Genomic DNA, 19,117 nt, shown 5'->3' with positions numbered 1-19,117 from the left:
GGCTCCTGGCTGGCAAGCTGACACCAGCCCCGCTGGTGGGCTCTTTTCTGGCCCCTTCACTGCAGCCGTTCGGAGCCAGCGTGGGGAGGGTGTAGCCTTGGATCTGGCGCCCTCCTGTGGTAGCTCCAGCCACATGACCATCTTTCATTTTTATGAGCACTTGATTTGTATTCAAATCCCAGTGACAGAATAACTGATGCTAATGGAAAAAATATTACTGTCTCTGCTGAAGCGTGCCGGGTGCAGCTGAGTAAGTGCTGGGTATCCTTCTTGTTTAAAACAAACTGTAATTTAATTCAGGAGTTCCAGCTGCTCAGACCCCAGGTTTCCATGGCAATAGTTCCCCTCCCCACTTTGAAGTGGGCACTGTACTGGGGAATCCACCCGCTTCCCCACAGCCTCCCTCACGTGCCAAGGCCTCGGGGCCTCCCCCTGCGGGCCTCCCCAGGGACGTGGAGGCAGCTGGCCCAGAATGCACAGCTCTGGAGAGCAGGGGCCCTTCCCTGCTCCTTGAGAACAGGGATGGCTGTCTTCCTTCCCATTTCAGTACCCCCTGACTTCCTCTTAGGCCACCCCCGGCATCTGGGGGCTCTGTTTGGTAGGGGACTTACAGACAGAGAGAGTGGTCAGCAGAATCAAGTCTCTCAAAGAGGCCCACATCCTAATCCTGGGAGCTGTGAACCTCTTAGGTCATGTGGCAAAGAGGATTAAGGCTGCCAGTCAGCAACTTGGATGTGGAGAGATTGTCCTGGATCATTCAGTGGGGCTGTGTCATCACAGGGTCCTTGAAAGTGGGGGGTGGGGTCAGAGTTTGAGTCAGAGTGATGCCCTGTGAGAAAGACTCCAGCTGCACTGCCGGCTCGGAAGGAGAAAGGGGCCACGAGCCAAGGGATGAGGGCAGATTCTAGAAGCTGGAAAAGGGGGAAAAGTGATTTCCCTTGGGAAGCTCCGGCAGGAACCTGGCCAACTCCTTGGTTCCAGGTCTGGTGCGGTGCTCTCCAGGCCCAGGAGGGCGAGTCTGTCCTGGCTGACATGTTTGGGGTGACTTGTTGCAGCTGCCCTGAGGGCTGACACAGGGGCTTTACTGGTCTGGGCCCAGGGGACAGCTGGCCTGCATCATTCCTGAGTCCTGGCTCCTCTCTTCCCTGCGTGCCCCCACAACCGTGCCCCTGTCACAGCCTGCCTGGCCTCCTCAGGGGCTGGTCTCTAGTCCTTGGCCAGGTCGACCCCATCCAGTCTAGTGAACCCAGTTCAATTCCTGTCGCTGCTTAGGTGCCAGTGTGCATGGCTGGCTCCCAGTGCTGCCCACCTCCCCACTCATCACACCCTGTCTGCAAAGTGAGGTTCCATCTGGAGGCCACGAGGTCAGGATGCCAGGTGGGACCCAGTTCCTGCTGCCACCCACCCAGTGGGTGTGACTCTGGGTGAGTTACTTCACGCCTGGGCCCCATTTCCTGTCATGAGTGTGACAAGACCTGGGACCCAAGCTGCTTCTAGGGAGTGGGACCCCTATGGCATGAGGTGCATTTAAGGGACTGAGACCCCTCAGGTGTGAGGTGCATTTAAGGGGCTGGCACCCCAAAGGCGTGAGGTGCATTTAAGGGGCTGGGACCCCTCAGGCGTGAGGTGCATTTAAGGGGCTGGGACTCCTCAGGCCTGCTGGCGTGTCAGCAGGAACATGGGCTCCGGCCCCTAGGGGAGCCAACCCTGGACCACGAGGTGGGCCCGAGGGGTCACAGGCTGGGATCAGAGGGGATGCTGGCTGAGGAAGGAGTCAGGGTCCCCAAGTTACAGGATGAGGGAGGGAAGACGGATCCCCAGGACAACCCAGACGCAGCCTTCTGGCTTCTAACTGTAGGTGGTAAGTAAAAAAGACACAGGAAGTGGCAGAGGGATTCCCTCTGGGGGCCTGGGCTCACAGGCAGAGTGGGGTGACCCCAAATCTAGGGCCTTCTCTTGGGCCAACTGTCCAAGCCACAGGGCTGGGGCTGTGCCCAAGGGGGCCAAGGGCCGGGAAGCACCACCTTGTGCCTGGAGCCCCAAGGACATGGAGGACTTGCCGTAAAGGACAGCGCCTCCAGCCAGCCCTCTGCGTATTTATCTTTTATTAACAGTTTATCCTCGCTTTTTGTGTTACAATTCCATGTTTCGTCAAAGTCTTTCAATTCTCATTTTGATAAAATAAATAGAGATAAATGAACCCTTAGGTCACACTCTCTCGAGCCTCTGTAACTTCATGATTGAATTTTCGCATCAGACCTGTGAAGACAGCCCCACTGGGGCCCCCGCGCTTGGCCTGGGGATAGTTTTGTCTCAAAACAAACAGAACCACATGTGAGCTCAAAATGTGGAGTGGAACTGCTCTGTGAAATCGGTTGTGGGCAGTCAGCTTGGCATCTGTGGGTGGAGCTCAGCTTCTGGAAGGTTCCCAAGTCGCCGTGTCTGGAGCACTGGGTGAGCTGAGTTTTCTGCGGCCTTCCTCACCCGCACGCCGCTCACTCACCCAGCACATGGTAGACACCGTCCTGGAACCTTCTCGGGGGAGCAGTCACAACCAGCCCCTGGCCCAGCCCCGTGCCCTGTCCAGCCCACCCAGGTCCATCCACAGCACGGCTCTTCCTCACATTCCCACTATTATTGGCCTCTTACCGGCAGAGTTAACTAAGCCAGCTCACTCCTCTATCTCTGAATAATCCTGATTCCCAAGGAAAATGGAAAATATGATTTTTAAAATATCATCATTGTGGTTGTGTCTTGCATTCCAGGCGTGGCTGCTCAGCCCTGCCACAGACGCGTGCGTGCAGCGGACACGCGTGAAGCTGCCGCCCACCCGGGAGTCCTCCTGTGTCCCTTGCAGGTGTGAGCTGCCCCCACGTGTGTGGGGACAGAGGGTTGGGGCGGCGCTGTTCACCCCTAGATACTCGGGGCTGGGCAGCCCCTCCACGTGTGCTCATGTGATGCGTGTGGGGCGCGGGTGGGGAGGCCACGGTTCCCTGCACCAGCCGGGGAAGAGCAGCACTTGAGAGAAACAAGCCCTGTGGCCCAAGGGACCTGCCTCTCCTTCCAAACCAGAGCCCCTCCTGCCGACACTCAGAAGGAAAGCCTGCCTGTGGGGAGGGGTGCGCTCGGGCTCTGGGGTGTGGCCAGACGGCCTGGGGTGATGACCAGCGGGTGGCAGGCCACCTCCATCTGTCCTTCGCTCAGTCTCAGGCCTCCACCTCTGCCAGCGGCCTCAGACCACCCCAGAAGCCCACGCCAGGGGGCACGCAGCCCCAGGAGCTGGCTTCCGTCTGGTTTGGGGACTAATGCTCGCATCACTTGGAAAAGAAAACAAGTGTGTTACCCCCTTAAAAACCTCAGACGACAACAGGATGGGCGGAGACTGGAACGTACAGTGACCGTGTCCTCGGTCCGGGAGCCGTGTCTCAGCAGAGCAGCGACCGTCACACCAAGGACTCCAGCAGAGCCCCCTTCTCTGGGCTCCTGGGCATGACAGCGAAGATAGACAGACAGACAGTGCGGGCCCTCTCGAGCCCTCAGCAGCCAGTTCGGGCCAGTGTTCAGGGCAGCGTGGTGGGTCCCTTATGTACACAGCGGCCTGCGGGGAGGGGCCGCTATCTGACACGCTTCTCCACCGAGTACACGGAGATGTAGTAGTCGTTGCTGCCCACGGCCAGGTGCGGCTGTGGGAGGGAGGAGAGAACAGGGGGTGAGCAGCTGGGTGGGGTGTGCAGTCCAGGCCTGGTCACCCCAACTCCGCCCGCAAGGCTGGCGCTGAAATGATGGGCTCCTGGGCCACACAGCTGGTGCAGAGTCTTCACCTCCACCCTGTCACAGGGAACCTGCCCGCTCCGCACACCGCCCACATTTTTCTTTTCAGCATGGCCCCCCAGGAACAGCTCTGGGAACCTCATGCCATGCGTTTTGGCAGAGAGTCACACGCCAGGCTCCTGGGGAGCCTCGTGCCACACGCAGGCAGGTGGGAGAATCCTAATTTACAACACGGCAGCCCTCAGCCACACAGCTGACTGTAATTTAGGACGGTGCTGTCACCTGGGTCATGGGGTCTGGGCTGCTCCTACCCCAGGAGACTTTTGAAGGGGAGTTCTCTCTGGGGCTGGGGTCTGTGCAGGGCCCAGAGGGGTCACAAAGAGTGGGGCTACTTCATGTCTCCCCTGAGTGACAGAATTTGACACTGCTTCCAGAGGGAGTGCAGTCTGGGGGCTATGGCCCCTGGAGATCCTGGGGCGGCCAACTGTGGTGCGGGGCGGGGGCCTCTGCCTGCTGCTAGCGCCTCCCCGCACCTCCCCAACCTCCAGCCCTTGGACGGGGGCAGAGACACAGACCCAGTGTGGGTGGAAGGCCAGGCAGCTGATGGCGCCGACCCGCTGGCCCATGAAGCCGTCGTAGTACTTGATGTGGTTGATCAGCTCTCCGCTGCCGTTGTAGATGGCGGTGAACTGGTTCATGGAGCCGCTGCACACAAGAAGGCCTGGCGGTCAGCGCGGGGAGGTGGGCGTGTCCATGGGGAGAGGGGGCTCCTCTCTGGTCACCCCCACAAGGGGGCTTGAGCCTCAAGGGCCATGAGGCCAGACAGGTGAGGAGCAGCAAAGGGGCCCCACAGTCCCTCCACCCAGCTCTCCTCCACAGGTTTGGGGGTGGGTCGTGGTGCCTGCTGTTTACACAGGGCCCTGGGAGCCGGCTGGGCAGGGCAGGGGGCAGAGAAGAGGCAGTACTTACCACGCAATCAGGTTTGCCTGAGGGTGGATGTCGAGTGCCGTCAGCCCCTTCACGATCTGTAGGACATTCACCGATTCCGGCAGCCGAGGGTCAAAGAAGCGCACGTCCCCGTTGACGCTGCGGGAGGGGGTTATGGTGATGCTGGGTGGGCATACCGGGGCCCCAGGATGCACCACGTGCAATCAGGGGCCATCCACACATGCTATTCAAGGCCACAGTCCCCTGGACCCTTAGAGTGTCCAGGGAGGCCCCTGGATGGCACATGGGCCCACCCCACTGACTCTGGCGCCAGGCCTGCTGCTGAGCCCCGGGGACCCCTCCCTAGAGTCGGAAAGGGGCCAGCCGCTGAGGCACACAGCAGGGTGAGCAAAGACCCGGGGGAGGCTGTGAGTTATTTGTTCATTTCCGGCCAGATATTAGATTTTACATAGCAGGGACGTGGTGACGGGTGGGAGGGGAGGATGGGAGGTCACCTCTTCCTGCCCTGGGCCTGGCAGACACTGTTTTGAGAGCTGTGTTCTGTTTCCACGTTACAAACAAGGGAAGAGCATCTCTTTGGAGAAATGGTGGTTTTGTGACAGTAAATTACATTTGCTGTCCCTTTAACGGGCAAATAAATATCCACCGCTCTCAGCACAGGATTTACCAGGCAGCAGGAATGGATTTATGGGCATGGTGATCCTAGCACACGCCCGGCAGATGCTGCTGTCGTGGGAAGGCTATGCCCCGGTTGCCTCGTTCACCCCCTCTCCTGCCACCCACAGGATACCCGCAGGCCAAGCTCTCCAGCGGGAGGACCTGCTGTCCCTGCCCTGGTGCCGGCCCTGACCTTTCTGGCCAGTCCCAGAGCAGAAGTTAATTACTACCTTGAAATGCCATCTTTCCCAGCTGTTTAAATACCAAGGACATATTTTAGATGGAGGGAAAATAATGTTTTTACAGCAAAATGTCTCATGAATATTCCACGCTCATTACCTGACGCTCATGATGTGGCCCTCGGGGTGCTTCTGGAGGTAGGCCTTCACCACCCAGGCCGTGTGCTCCCGGTAGGTCATGACGCGGCTGGAGGGGAGGAAGGAGGGTCAGGGCCTGGGCACAACTGTGGGCATCCCTGATGCTCCGATGCAGAGTGGACTTTCTCTTGAGCAGAGGGAACCAGGAGTTTATGTGAAGTGTCCACAGTCTGCCCATGCTGTGAAGTCAGCCCTCACTGGCTCATGTTCACCGTGAGTGACTGAGTGACCTCGCACCCCTGGCATGCCCCTTCCTGGGCACCTCAGGCCACGCTGGGGCCTCTGGAGGCAGGGTGGCTGTCATGCCCTCTTGGGGCCCCGGGCACTGCCAGACCCCCTACCAGAACTTCACACTGTATCTCCCTGTGGGTTTGAGGGCTGGGACTGAGAACCCCAGGCTGTAAAGCTGTTGAAACAGAGGGACACGGGCTTTCCAGGAAGGCTGGTGCAGTCCGTGACTGGGAGCAGGATTGGGATGCCCGTGACGGGGAGGTGGGCTCAGAGTGTGACTCTTGGGAAGGGTCCAGGACACAGTCACACCCAGCACACACAGGTCTCTGCCCAGGCATGCCCGCGAGCCCCTGTGTCTCTGTCCTCAGACCTCAGGAGGAGGTCTGGAGACCCCAGCCCCTCCCTCACAGCTGCTCTGTGACCCTTGGCTCTTGTCGATTTGCCAGATTACTGCCTGCCCAGGGAGGCTTCTTATAAGTCTGATTGACATTTGATTCACATACAGTAAGAGTCTCCTGTAAGCATGTATTCACTGATTTGACATGTTCTTACAGCTGTGCGACCATCACACAATTTTAGAATATTTGCATCATCCCAGAAAGGAACCTTGTTCCCCCACTTCCATGATGGCTGCTTCTGGTGGGCAGTGTGGGTTTTCGGTGGGGACCCGCCTGCTGAGACCTGCAGGGACCATGCAAGCCAGGGGCTGCCTGGGGCCCACTCATCATCCAAGCCTCAGGCCCAAACTCCCGCCAGACTGGCTGGCGCCCCTGCTGGCTGCCTGGGTCCGTATGGGTTCTCCCGGCTGCTCCCAGCCCTGCACCCTCACGGCTGCACTCTCTTCCTGCTGGTGTTACCGATGGTGTTCACTGGCGCTCGGGCCCAGCTCGGCCCTGTCCCCTGTCCTGTCCCCTCCCACTCCCCTCCCCCGAGGACTCCGTTGGCTCCTGTGGCTGCACATGGGCCCACCTGCTGCTCCCCATTCCCTGGGACAAGGTGGGTGTTCAGAAAACATCACCCGGGAGCCCGGGCCTGTGTTCCTGTGGCGCTCTGTCATTTACCAGCCGTGTGTGACCAACATCTGGACCTCCATGCTCACCGGCCCACACAGGGCATGGTGCAGGGCCACTGGGGGCCCCAGCCCAGGGCAGAGTGGTGGTGCCCAGAGCGACCATGTGAACGTGTGTGGCCCAGAGCGGCAGTGTCCACAGTGTCCCTAATGCTATCTCCTTGGCTATTCACGAGTTTGAACTGGGAGGCAGTAGCCTCATGTGTTCAGGGGGGAATGGAGGCCGGGAAGGCAGTGCCTCGCTGGGACGTCGCCCCTCAGCCTGTGTTCTGAACAGCTCGTCCACGGCTGGTGGGAAGCTGTGCTCCTCCATGCGCCAGGGGATGTGGCTCTGGGGGGAGTGACCGGCTGGCCCTGGGGGCTCACTCCCTCTGAGCTCAGGAGATGGAGGGGTAGGCGAGGCCCAATTACCATTCGCTGAGTGCCATCCTCCTGTCGTAGACACGGATGGAGCCGTCACCGAGCCCGGCCACGATGAGGGAACGGTGGGAGTCACAGGACAGGCTCGTCACGCAGCTGTCAGCACCCGTGGGGATGTCCTAGGGCCGACACAAACCCGTCAAGCACCCTGGTGTCAGGGCCCCACCTGCGCCAGTGGCGGAGGAGCTGGGCCCAGAGGGAGTCAGGCTCCATCTGCCTGAGTTACAGCCCGGGACCCCAAGGCCTGCGGCCCAGAGGGCAGGGCTGCAAACACCTCTGCACCCATTAAACTTTCCAACGTCTCCCTCTCTCCTAAGGAGGAGGATGAAGCACATTTCAGCAGGAGGAATCCTCGTCAGCTCCCTCTTAAACCTCCTAAGTAGTTCAGGAAGTGTCCAGGAGGAATCCTGTCGCCCATAAACCATCCCCTCGCCTCTCCTCCTGGCAGCTGTAAAAGCTGGAGAAGGGCAGGAGGTGTGATGAACGCTCAGCAGGAAAGAGCAGGAGATAAAAAAATGGGTCCCAAGAGGAAGAAAAGTGCTTTTCCAATCAGAAGAGGTTTGCAGCTCCACAAGGAAGAAATCCAACAGGGAAAGAAACCTAATCATTGTATCTGTTTAAAAGGTGGGAGGCAGCCTGACTGGGCCTATTTTCCTCTGTCCTCACCTCTGGGGACACTGCCTGCTCAGAACACCTCCATAGACCCTCATTCTTGGCCCTCGACCTTGAAGGCGAGCGGAGCTGAGAAGCAAGGTGGGGTCTGTGCGCATTGGCCTGCTGTGCCCCTGGGGAAGCCCCGCGAGGGATGGTGTGCTCACCTGCACCTTCATCTCGCGGTCTGTATCCCAGATCCGGATGATCCGCACGTCTCCCGAGCTCATGAGGAGGCCGGTCTCCTGCTCCCAGTCCACCACCATCCCAGCTCCTGGAGAGATACAGATGGACACCAGTGTCACTGAGGGAGCCTGGTCTGGGCAGTTGTTCAAGCAGCTGGGGCCAACCCATGGGGGGGTCCCCAACCCCACACAAGCTTGAGGCTGGGGTGACGATTCAGAGCCTCTCCGTATCTCTGCTGTTTTCAGGCATCTGCCAGAAGGACAGCAGCATCTCAGGGCCGTTTGTCCAAGATGCCCACCTTCCAGGACGCCTGGGCATGACTGGCAGGTCTGGAGACTTGAGAAGGGGTGTCAGAGACACACAGGTGTGAGTCCTCTGGGTCCTTCAGTCCCCTGGGGGGGGTGAACAGCTTTGTGGCTGCCCCTCATGGAGGCAGGGGACTGACCACAGACAATCAGTGGTGAATGAATCAAGGGGTAGCCCTTTCCTCGGACTGGGGGCGGGGGCGGTGAGAACCTTCAGCCTCCCTAAGGGCAGCACTGACCAAGAGGGACTCTAAAATAAGATTTAATTTAAAATGTTTAATTGTATTTCAAACATACACAACAGGAAAAACACAAAAACACAACAGAAATCCCTGAACACACCACTCAGATCTAAGAGTTGCTAATATCTTGTCATTTTTACTTTTTTTTTTTCTTGAAAAGAAATGAAATATAAGACAATGAAAGCCTCACATGCCTGCCCTTTCCCCTGATGAACTGTCCCCAGGTTGCAGGCATCCTCCCAGGCCTCTCTCTGTGCATTCCAATGCAGGGCCACGTGTCCAAAACCACGGAACGCATCCCCGATGTCTCAAAAGTTGCCAATTTCAACTGAGAGTATATTTTCTGGCAACTTGTGTTTTTCCTGTAAGGTTATATGGTGAGGTTTCACCCAACCCTATGAATGCCGATCTGGCTAATTCGTATAAACTTGTGGGTAACACGTTCTTGGAGAACGAGCCCTTCACTTCCGCGACCCCATGAGTTTGTAAGCCACGCCACCCTGACGACATTTCCATGCGCCCTGTGCATAAGGAGGTGGCAGCAGCACCAGGAAGGGGACATGTTCATCTGCGCTTCGCGCCTCCCCAGGAACGGCCATCCACTCCCAGAGCGGGTGCTGGCCTGCAGTCTCAGCAGAGATGGACACAAGGTATGGTTTCCCTAAATCCTGGTCAGCATTGGTGTGTGAAGACTGCATATATTTAAATAATTCTTAAAAAATATTTTAATTAATTTATTTATAGTTTTGGCTGTGCTGGGCCTTTGGTGTGGTGCGGGCTTTTCTCTAGCAGTGGAGAGCAGGGCTCCTCTAACTGCAGCGTGTGGGTTTCTCACTGCGGGGGCTTCCGTCATTATGGAGCACAGGCTCTCGGCCATGTGGGCTTCAGTAGTTGTGGCAAGCAGGCTCTGTAGTTGCAGTTCTGGGCTCGAGGGCACAGGCTCAATAGTTGTGGTGCATGGCCTTCGTTGCTCCAAGGCATGTGGGATCTTCCCGGGTCAGTTTCGAAACTGTGTCTCTTGCATTGGCAGGTGGATTCTTTACCACTGAGTCACCAGGGAAGGCCCCTGCATATGTTTTAATATATATTCTGACGCTGATGGTTTAACTCATATACTGCAAATATCCTCTCCTATTCTGTCACTGACATAACTTCATGTATGTTTTCTTTTGGTCACACCAAAGTCTAAACTGAAGTCACCATGCTTTTTCATACACCTGTCTCTTCTTGTGGCAGCAGCTCCTGTGTTTGCCTCTGTGGTTTCCCATTCTCTCCCTGTGGGTGCCCATTCTTCTCCCAAATTCCTGAGCCGGAGGGCGTGACTCTCATTTGTTCTTTTCTGATATGTTCCCTTTAGGCTACAGAGTTCACTTCAAGTGCCCAATCTCTCTCTTGAACCCCAGACTCTCATCTGTACACATCACTTCAGGTTCCTGCTCAGATCTGAGTCCCTTGACCCTTGCTCCAGAGACTCCCAGTGGCCTCCCAACTGGTCTCCCATTCTGCCCAAAAGGGACCAGCTTGGTCCTCTTAACTGGACCCTGTGCCTGGAACGCCCCTCTCCTGACATCCACACAGCCCCTCCATATTGTGCTCAGTCACCTTCTCAACCACATGAGGCTACAACGTCTCCCTGTTCCAGAGGCATCACCTCCCACATACCCTGCCCCATCCTTCCTGTTTTGCCAGTGGCATTTGTGTCTACTCTGCAGAAATGTCAGCTCTACACAACAAATGGACCAGCCTTTGTTTCACCTTTTAGAATGCGGTCTCTCCACTGCAACACCCCTGATCCCAGGCAGGAGGAAACACCCCAAAGTACCATAAAGGTTTCTGTGGGTGACAAGGCTTCAGGCATGGCAGATGAAACGGTATGACATGTGAGCCCCACTTCTGTCCGGGAAAGCCCAGGTCACACTGCGACCAGTCAGCCCACAAGCAGAGCCTGAAACCAGGCCACTGCCTCCCCTCATGATGTGCCTGGTGGGCATTACGTGAATGAATCACAGAGGATGCACCCACCCAGGACCAGACTTTGGGCACCAGGTCACTGCAGAGGCTCACAGACTCCTAAATCCGTGGACCACTGCTGGGGTGGCCTGTGTTCTCAGGCATGCTTAACAGTCTGCTGGGGGCTCTGTGTTGGCCCTGAGGGGTTTTCAGGAGTGGTCCTCCATTGAGAGCATGGGGCCAGGTGACATTTGGGATGCTTTAGGATCATGGAAACAAGTTGCAGAGAGTCTGGGGGGACCACACAAGGACTGCGAGGGGTCTCAGCCCCAAGCCTCTGCAGGAAACAGAGAGGAGGCTGTGGCCAATCCTGAAGGAGTAAGAAGGCCCACCTGGCCTTCAGATGAGGTGGTGGCAGCTTCCTTCTCGCTGCATCTCCTTCATGGTGGATTCAGAGCCGGTGGGAGCCCGCCCTGCGTTAGGGCCCAGCCCAGTGACTTCATTTAAACTGAATCCTTCTCTCAAATACATTTGCCCTCTGAGTGCTGGGGGTGAGGACTCCAACACATGAATTTGGGGAGATATAGCCCCCATTCCAGGCCCCAGTGTCTCCATCTGCAAGGAGGCACTGAAAAGTGTGTCCGTGTAGCCGTCAGAGTATCTGGGACATGGGTCACACAAGTTCTGAGCCCTGTTTCAAATCTGGACTCTCTGATGTGGACCATCGAGCTTCAGATTCTGGTTTAAACTAGTTCTAAAGCACGGTGAAGCCAGTAGAGATAAGAAATGGGTTTCCTAGGGTTTTCCTGAGGCCTGAGCATGTTGGGGAGGCAGGTGCCCCGCACGTGCAGACAGTTCTGGGCAAGGCTGCTTTCTGAGCTGAACCTGACTGTGGAAGCTGTGTCTCCTAAGACAGTGAGCTCCTATCTGTGGAAGAGCCTCAGACCAACGTGAAAACTGTTGGGATAAAAACAATAGTCTGCTCACACCCTGGCCTACCTCCAGGAAGAGTCCTTCCTGCACCTGCCGGCCCCCACCTCATTCTCCTGAGGGTCTGGGGTCCTGGCCTGTCCTCCAGTCCAGATTGGAATGCAGTCACTGGCTTTTCCCCTTGAGACCTTTCCCAGCCAAGCCTGTGTCTCGACCTCTAGAAACAGCAGAGGAGAGATGATCTGACTCATCACGAGTTGGGAAAAGATGATAAAAAAGGTGACACTCTTCTTTGACGTGTTAAGCACAAGGAACAATATTGATGGCTGTGATTTAAGTAAAACTCATAAGATAGGAACATCATGATCTCGAACTAGAGTGCCGATTCCAATCACTTCGTTCCTGGGGAGCACAGCCTCAGCAGTGTTCCCCCCTTCCCCATGCCCAGAGAAGTGACAGTGGTGGGGAGAGCCCCAGCCCCCTGGTCCCCTGGGCCTTTCCTGTTTTTCAGGAGCAGGCAGGCTGCTCTGGGCTCTCCTCCGGAGGGTCCCTCCTCCTGGTCCACGCTGCTGCCTTGAGGACACAGAGGGTGCCTAATGGATGGAGGCTGCATGCGTGCTGCAGCCTCCCTCTTGCTGGGCGGGCATCCCGAGTGCCCAAGAGCACAGTCCATCTAGTGTGACGTCACTCTCACTGCCCGGGAGCCAGGGGTGGCCCTTGCCAGGAGGCAGAGACTTTTGGCTGACTTTATTCTGGATACAAGCCCTGCTTACATGTTCCTCTCCAAAAGCTGGCCAAAGAGGGGATTTCTTCATTAAAATATAGGTGCACGGCACAGGGAGGGTTGGAGAATAGCAAGCTCGAACGTGTAAGTCAGGGACCAGCATCCAGCTGAACCCACGCCAAGCAGGCAGTGAGAAGAAACACATGGTTTCAGAGGCTTAGGTCCCTGTGATGTCCATGATCAGCCCTCTAGGCTCAGTGGCCGGTCCAGACTGACCTCGAAGGACCCCCCTGGAAGTCTAGAATAGGCCCCTGAAAACCAAGACAGGGATCTGACCTCTGAGGACCCATCATGTGGACCTGTGACTAAGGACCCATCACCCCCAACCTGAAATGCCCTTGGGAGTGATGGTTCTAGAACTCCAAGGAGGAGAGGCCAGTCCCCACCACACCAGCACATGCGAAAACCTCAGACCTGAGGGATGGCGACCCCCATTGTCTCCCCAGGTACGCAGACGTAGTGCCTCCCCATGAGGTAGGGCCTCTCAGGGCCTGTGAACACTTCTAAGACAGCTGGCAGGTTCAGAGGCTCAGGACTGGGCTGGCAACAGAAATCTGGGCTGTTCAGGGGCAAATGATTTACCTAAACTTCTGTTTCTCACTTAAGGAGATGGCCCAGGACACTAGGCAGCTGCGAAGGATCAGAGCAGACCTGGTGCGGGTGTTCCCCTGGGCACACGTGTCCTGGGCGAGGAGGGAACTGTCATTCCCCGGAGCCTGTGTGCCTGCCCTGCGAGCCCACGGGAGCCACCACCCGGCCTTGCGTCCTGCCTCCAGCACTGAGAGGGCCGCCCGCTAAAATTCGACCCCAGATGCCTGCAGCGCCAGAGGCGGCGTGCAGCTGCAAGAGGAAGGTGGCTGTGACCCTCCCACCCACACGGGCCATCCCAGCGCTCTGTGGCTGGCGCCCTGCTCGCTGCCCAGCTGCTCCAGGCAACGAACACCAACAACTGACCAAGGTCCAAGTTCACGTCCAGTTCACACACGGGTGCTGGATGATCTGTTCCCTGCCCTCCGGGGTCACTGCTACCTTCCACGCAGGCGACAACTAGGGGTCAGGGCCGCTCTCCTCCAGGTGCCCCAGGGAAAGGCTGAGAAAGGTGTCCTCTGGTTTCTCTTCAGGACTTCAGGGCAGGTGACCCTTCATTCCCCTGAGGCCCTTTCTGAGAGAAACCCTTCTGGTTACCACCACTACTGTTGCTGTTGGCGGAAAGCAGAGGAGTGAAGATGGAGTCAGTCCTGGGTTTTCTCAATTTTTCCTTCATTTTGAACTTTTTACTAGAAGAGTCCTTTGTAAAATATTAAACTGTGAGTTTGTACGTTTGTAAGGACGTCTTGTTCTTAGCCTCCTGGGACCCCCTTCTCCATCCTTCCAGTTCTGATGGCACGAGGGACCCTGTCAGACCCATGGCCACCACTGCCTTCCTGCAAGGAACCCTTGTCATTGAGAGAGCAACTAAAGACAGACCCAGGATGGAGAGTTCACCACAGGGCTGGTCACTCTCTAAACTCAGATGCTGCAAGTTAAAGGTCAAGAATTCTATCTGCTGCCAGGATTCATAAGGCTCCATCTCTTTACAATTTACCCCACTAGTGAAATAAGGAGAGAAAAGGAGTCATTTCGAGCGTGTGTATTTTAAGTTTGCCAACCCAGTGTATACATAGGCAACTGCAGATGGGCGTTTTGGTAACTATCAAACTTATACATGGATTTTCAGATGGAAACAGATGCTTCAAAAAAACTCTGCACTCAATTCTGGAAAGTATTCTCTTTTGAAAAATTTGGTGGGAACACAAATCTCACTCTGGAATGACACCTCTGTCCTAATGGAATCGTGAGACGTCTTCCCTGGGAGCCTGAGAGCTGCGCCATCCTCGCTCCAGCAGATGTGGACTGGGATTACTCCCGTTCTGAGGCTGTTGTGAAGGTGGCTTGGAGTACAGAACTGAACTGTCCTCGAGCCAGTCCAGAGTGAGGCCACTGAGGAGGCTGGGAGGCGTGCCCACGAGGCCTCGGCTCCCAGGGACGATCCTGTCTGTGGCTCTCACTGAGTCTCTTTCCAGAGCTGCACGTAGCCACCTCATTCATCCCATGAGACCTGAGTGCTCAACCAGTGAGGTCTTTTGTATCAGAGGAGCATACACGGATGAGCGAATAAGAAAAACCATAGGCCTGACCCTCTGCCACCTGAGAGCACAGTGGGCAAGTGAATGTCACTGCGCAGAGCAGAGGAGCCGGCTCCCACCCGGCCCTCACAGATAAGGGGAAGGCACTCACCTCCCTGCTTACTGTGGTCAAGAAAGATCGAGACCTTTCGGGCCAGACCTGCGAGGAAACAGGGATTATGGGCTTGATGCAAGGGGAAGCCGGCCAGCCAAAGCCAAATCAGCCAGAATTAAACACACCACAAAGAGTCAGGGAGCACCACGAAGGAAACAGAAGGAAGGGGCAGACAGTGGCCCGGGCCAGGGCTGCAGTTGGAAGAAAAGGGCCGAAGTACCTACGAACGTGAAAACTCAACAATTGGAGGTTTTGGCTAAAAAAGACTCAAGATGGGTAATCAGAAGGTGCTGAGACTCAAGGAAAACATGACCTGACATGCGTGGCACTTCCAGCGAGTGGCAGTTAGTGGCCGGACACACACGCTGTTAGTGCGGCCCAACTGGCAGGAGCTGACCCACTGGCCACAGCCGGAGGAGCGGAGGCAACCCTCTGTCTAGGTCCTGAGTGAGGACGGCTCTTCATTCACGAGGCCCCGGGTTGGTGAGGAGGACTCCGGAGAATGGTGCTTGTATCCAGGTGACTGTGGACACCTTGGCCTGACAGTGGGTGGTACCACTACCAGTGCTATTTCAGAACATGGCTCACTCAGCTTGAGGGCATGGCCAACGACCCAGACTGACTTCAGTTCCTCCTGACCGTGGGGGATCCCCATGGGGGAGTGTCCCCAGGCTAATTGCACATGCATGCACAGGAACATATGTGTTTACATGTGCATATGCATGCATGTGTGTCCATGCCTGGGTACACATGTACACACGTGAGCCAGGGGCATGCTAAGATGATGCAGAGACCCTGCACACTTCACACAACTTCTAAAAGGCAGGGGTTAGGGCTCCTGCAAGAAACAGTCTCTTTAGTCCCAAACCACTGGTTCAGATCTTTGCAAACAGGCTGCCACGAGAGCGACTTGGTGAGTGAATTCTGAGCTGGAGAGCATACAGGAGAACCTCACAGGCAGAGTTTCCTCACTACTCAGGGAGTGCCAAGTCCTCCCTCCCACGTGCCTTACATGCCAGTGTTCACAGACGACACCCCCTGTGACCTCTGGAACTGAAGGACATGGTGGGCTGGGCCTCACAGGGTACAGAGTTGTGTAGGATCCCTTGCCACAGGCATATGGAGGAGTTGATGATGGCAGCCCCTCCCTCAGGGTACCTTATCCCCCCTACACAGTTCGAGGCTGCTTGGGACCCGAGACCAGGCGGAGGACCTCCCTGTGGAACACAGGGAGTTTTACATCGGCCAGGGAGGTATCTGGAGCAGGGGGTGGTGGCTGTTGCTTCTGCCTGACAAGGTCCCAGGGGCCCACAACCAGGACTCTGAAGGGCCTCACGCTGCAGGGGGGCCTCCAGACACTGACAAGCAATGGCCTTAGAAGCTGCTAGTTCTTCCTCCAGAATCACGACCAACAGCTCTGTGATTGTCAAGTCAGAGGCCAAGATGAGTGAAGAGAAAGAAAGCAGGTACTATTGGGCAGAAGGCACCCAGAAGTTGGCAGAGGGGCCAGAAATCCATCAGCCTCACCCCTTGGTTACTGATCTTAAGCTCCTGAAATGAAAATTAAACCTCTCTGGCCCTGCTGGGGTTGTAGTCCCTGTGCTACAGAGGGAAGCTGTGGAGGCTGGAGGGTGCAGGGGTGCCTGGTTCTCGGGGCGCCCGTCCCAGGCCCTGCAACACACAAGCCCTTCCTGTCCTGACCCTTTAAAGCAGCTGGGCTCCCAGGTGCCCTGCCCCTTCTACTTTCCACTCCTCCAGAAAGAACAAGGAAGTAACATCTTCGTTTTTGCTAAGTCCACTGCTGCCTGGTCAAACGAACTCTGGCTTAGCCGCCGAGGAGTGCCCGCCCAAAGCCCCCCTCACCCCACCTGCTGACAAAGACTTGAAGGCAAGACCCTCACCAGCCCTCACCAACAATGCCTGTCATGGGAGACTTCTGAGACCGAGGAAAGGGGGCGGGTCCAGCAGGAAGGAGTCTGTAGGAAACACATCCGTCTACACCAGTGGAACCCATTCTCAAGGAAGGGTTGCAGCACACACCTGGGCCAGGAGCGCCCCCCCTCCACAGGTGATGTTTGGGGGAGACAAGTGCAGGGGCGCTCCAGGGCTGTACTGCTGTCACCTCAGCTAGACCCCGTCACCCCACCTGCGTGTTGTCTCCTGGACAGGCAGCTCCTCTCACCTTCACTGGAGCAAAGGCAAGTGACATTGTGGGCAAATAACCACAGATACATCATTTGGGGGTGGCAGGTATTTGGGGTAGGTGGGTATTTGGGGTAGGTGGGCCGTTGCAAAAGGAAAAGGCTAGACAACAGCATATTCACTGGGCCACTAGTGGGCTCCCCACCTTCCCATCCTCTGGCCTAGCCGGAAGCCTGACCCTGCTCTCTACCAGCTCCTGCCTTCCCCATACAGGGGTCTGTGAAATGCTGGAGCCTGGGACAGGTTGCCCGCTGGGATGGCAGCACGAAGCTAAGGACTGAAGACCGTGACTCATCTTGACCAGCATATCCTGCAATGTGAGCGTGAGCACCTGAGGACCACGAGGAGGCCGTCAGCCACCTGTTCTGCTGGAGCCTCAGCACAGGCCTGGGGTGGGGCTGGCGGCTGAGCGGGTGGAAGGTAGGGGCGCTGCAGGGCAGAGAGGAAAAAAGCAAGAGAGAGATGGAGGGACCCTGTGATGGTAGCTGTCTTGCATGGGAGCACAGGACCGGGCTCACAGGGGCCCAGGCAACAAGAAAACAGCTGTGGGGCTTGTGGGGTTCGATACAAAACTATTTTGTCCCTGAAGAAAATGTAAAAATACTTAAAAAATTAACATATAAAGAAGTGTCTGCCATGGAGCTGGCTGTGCCCCTGAGGGTGCTTAGATGGAGGAGAGAGAAGCAGTCACCCGAGCACCTGATCACCAGGGGAGGCCACACAGAGACCCCAGGTGGGCGGAGGGGGTGGGGTGATGAACGGCAAGCTGCTCTTGCCTCCATCTGGCACAGGCTTTGCGATCACACTGGAGGGCGGCTCTGGAAATCCAGACCGATAGCCGCGTAAATGCTGTGTGCATAGCGAGCACCAGGCTGAGGGGTGCAGACCTCCCGATAATGGGCCTGGACCCAGAGACTGGCAGCTGGTGCCGGCGTCTCTCACCCTGGCCGTGGGGTTCCACCGACAGGCAGCACACAGAGTGGCGTCCAGCGGACACTACAGCCACACCTCCAGCCCAGAGCAGGCAGGCGGTGCCCTGGCCTCTCCCGAGGACCAGACACTAGCAGGGTGCCGCTGTGTGCTCATGAGAGGGGATTACTCTGGGTATGAGGGGCACAGGATGCAGCCCCAGGCCCCGCCGTGCCTGCGCTCTCACAAGCAACACACGCTTCAAGCCAAGGACAGGGGCTGCGGGCTGCTCAGAACTCGGCAAGACACACACACACACACACACACACCCTCCCCTTCACCTCGCTGCAAGCAGGGCCTCCCAAGAGGGAAGCTGGCTTGGTTGGGACTCAGGGGCTCCGAGTGGACCGACCTCCTGCAGGACCCCGGGAGCACCCACCTCGGGTGGTGGGCAGCATGTCCGAGAGTCCCTGCCAGGCCGTCACCATTTCCGGGTTCTTTTCCAAATCAGCAAAGTTCTTCCAGACCCTGATGGCACCGTCATCTTGGGGAGAGGAGACAGGAGATTAAAACGCAGGCCTGGCTGCTCTGGGAAGGGGAGGAGGCCCCTTTCCTGGGGGTGCCGGAGGACACAGGCTGCTCAGGCCCACACCAGGCAGCCCGAGGGGCAGACAGTTCTCTCTTCTGGGGAGGAGCCACATATAGGCAGTGTGAGACCCCTTCCGGCCTGACTTGGGGCTTTAGGGTGGAGCCCTCACCTCAGCATCCCTGATTTCCCCCACCACCGTGGGCATTATCTGCCAAGAAGAGCCGGTCTCTCACAGGGACAGGGCCTCTCTCTCCACCCTGTCACACGACTCAGGAGACCGGTGGGATGCCCCTCCCTGCCTCTCCAGCCCCAGGAGGGGGCTGAGGTCCCAGTGTTCTCCGGCAGATGGGCAGCCGGGTGGGCCTGAGTGTGGGCCACCACCTGTCTGCCTGTCTGTATGTCCTTCCTTCCTTCCTCCTGGTGTTGCTGCCCCCAGGACCCTGTTCTCTAGCCTCACTAGCCCCTCAGTGACAACCTGGCCTTGAACTGCAGAGGGAGTTCAAGGTCATCTGGGGACACACTGGGGAACTCACGTTGAGCAGAGTCCCTGGCTCCGCCATCTGCTGACCCGCCCCTGATCTCCGCTGAGACGTGACGCCTCCCTGCTCTAGAACTT

At 57.1% G+C, this 19,117-nt stretch overlaps 1 protein-coding gene across 2 annotated transcripts in view; it reads right to left on the bottom strand.

Annotated features, from left to right (window-relative positions):
- Positions 1 to 2,092: 2,092 nt before the first annotated feature.
- RPTOR (regulatory associated protein of MTOR complex 1) overlaps positions 2,093 to 19,117 on the bottom strand; it is a 314,337-nt gene continuing 297,312 nt past the window's right edge. The window contains exons 28-35 of one of the 2 annotated variants that reach the window (XM_065909607.1): positions 18,352 to 18,456; positions 14,799 to 14,846; positions 8,292 to 8,398; positions 7,465 to 7,592; positions 5,716 to 5,802; positions 4,741 to 4,857; positions 4,347 to 4,476; positions 2,093 to 3,683 (exon numbers count right to left, since the gene is read on the bottom strand). In XM_065909607.1, coding sequence (XP_065765679.1) covers positions 3,615 to 3,683; positions 4,347 to 4,476; positions 4,741 to 4,857; positions 5,716 to 5,802; positions 7,465 to 7,592; positions 8,292 to 8,398; positions 14,799 to 14,846; positions 18,352 to 18,456 — 791 coding nt within the window. In that variant the 3' untranslated portion in view covers positions 2,093 to 3,614. The remainder of the gene's footprint in view (positions 3,684 to 4,346; positions 4,477 to 4,740; positions 4,858 to 5,715; positions 5,803 to 7,464; positions 7,593 to 8,291; positions 8,399 to 14,798; positions 14,847 to 18,351; positions 18,457 to 19,117) is intronic. The other variant, XM_065909608.1, reaches the window with a different exon arrangement.

This window comes from Muntiacus reevesi, chromosome 18 (genome assembly GCF_963930625.1).
Source record: "Muntiacus reevesi chromosome 18, mMunRee1.1, whole genome shotgun sequence".
Taxonomy (NCBI): domain Eukaryota; kingdom Metazoa; phylum Chordata; class Mammalia; order Artiodactyla; family Cervidae; genus Muntiacus; species Muntiacus reevesi.
This window is presented reverse-complemented; position numbering and strand designations above follow the sequence as displayed.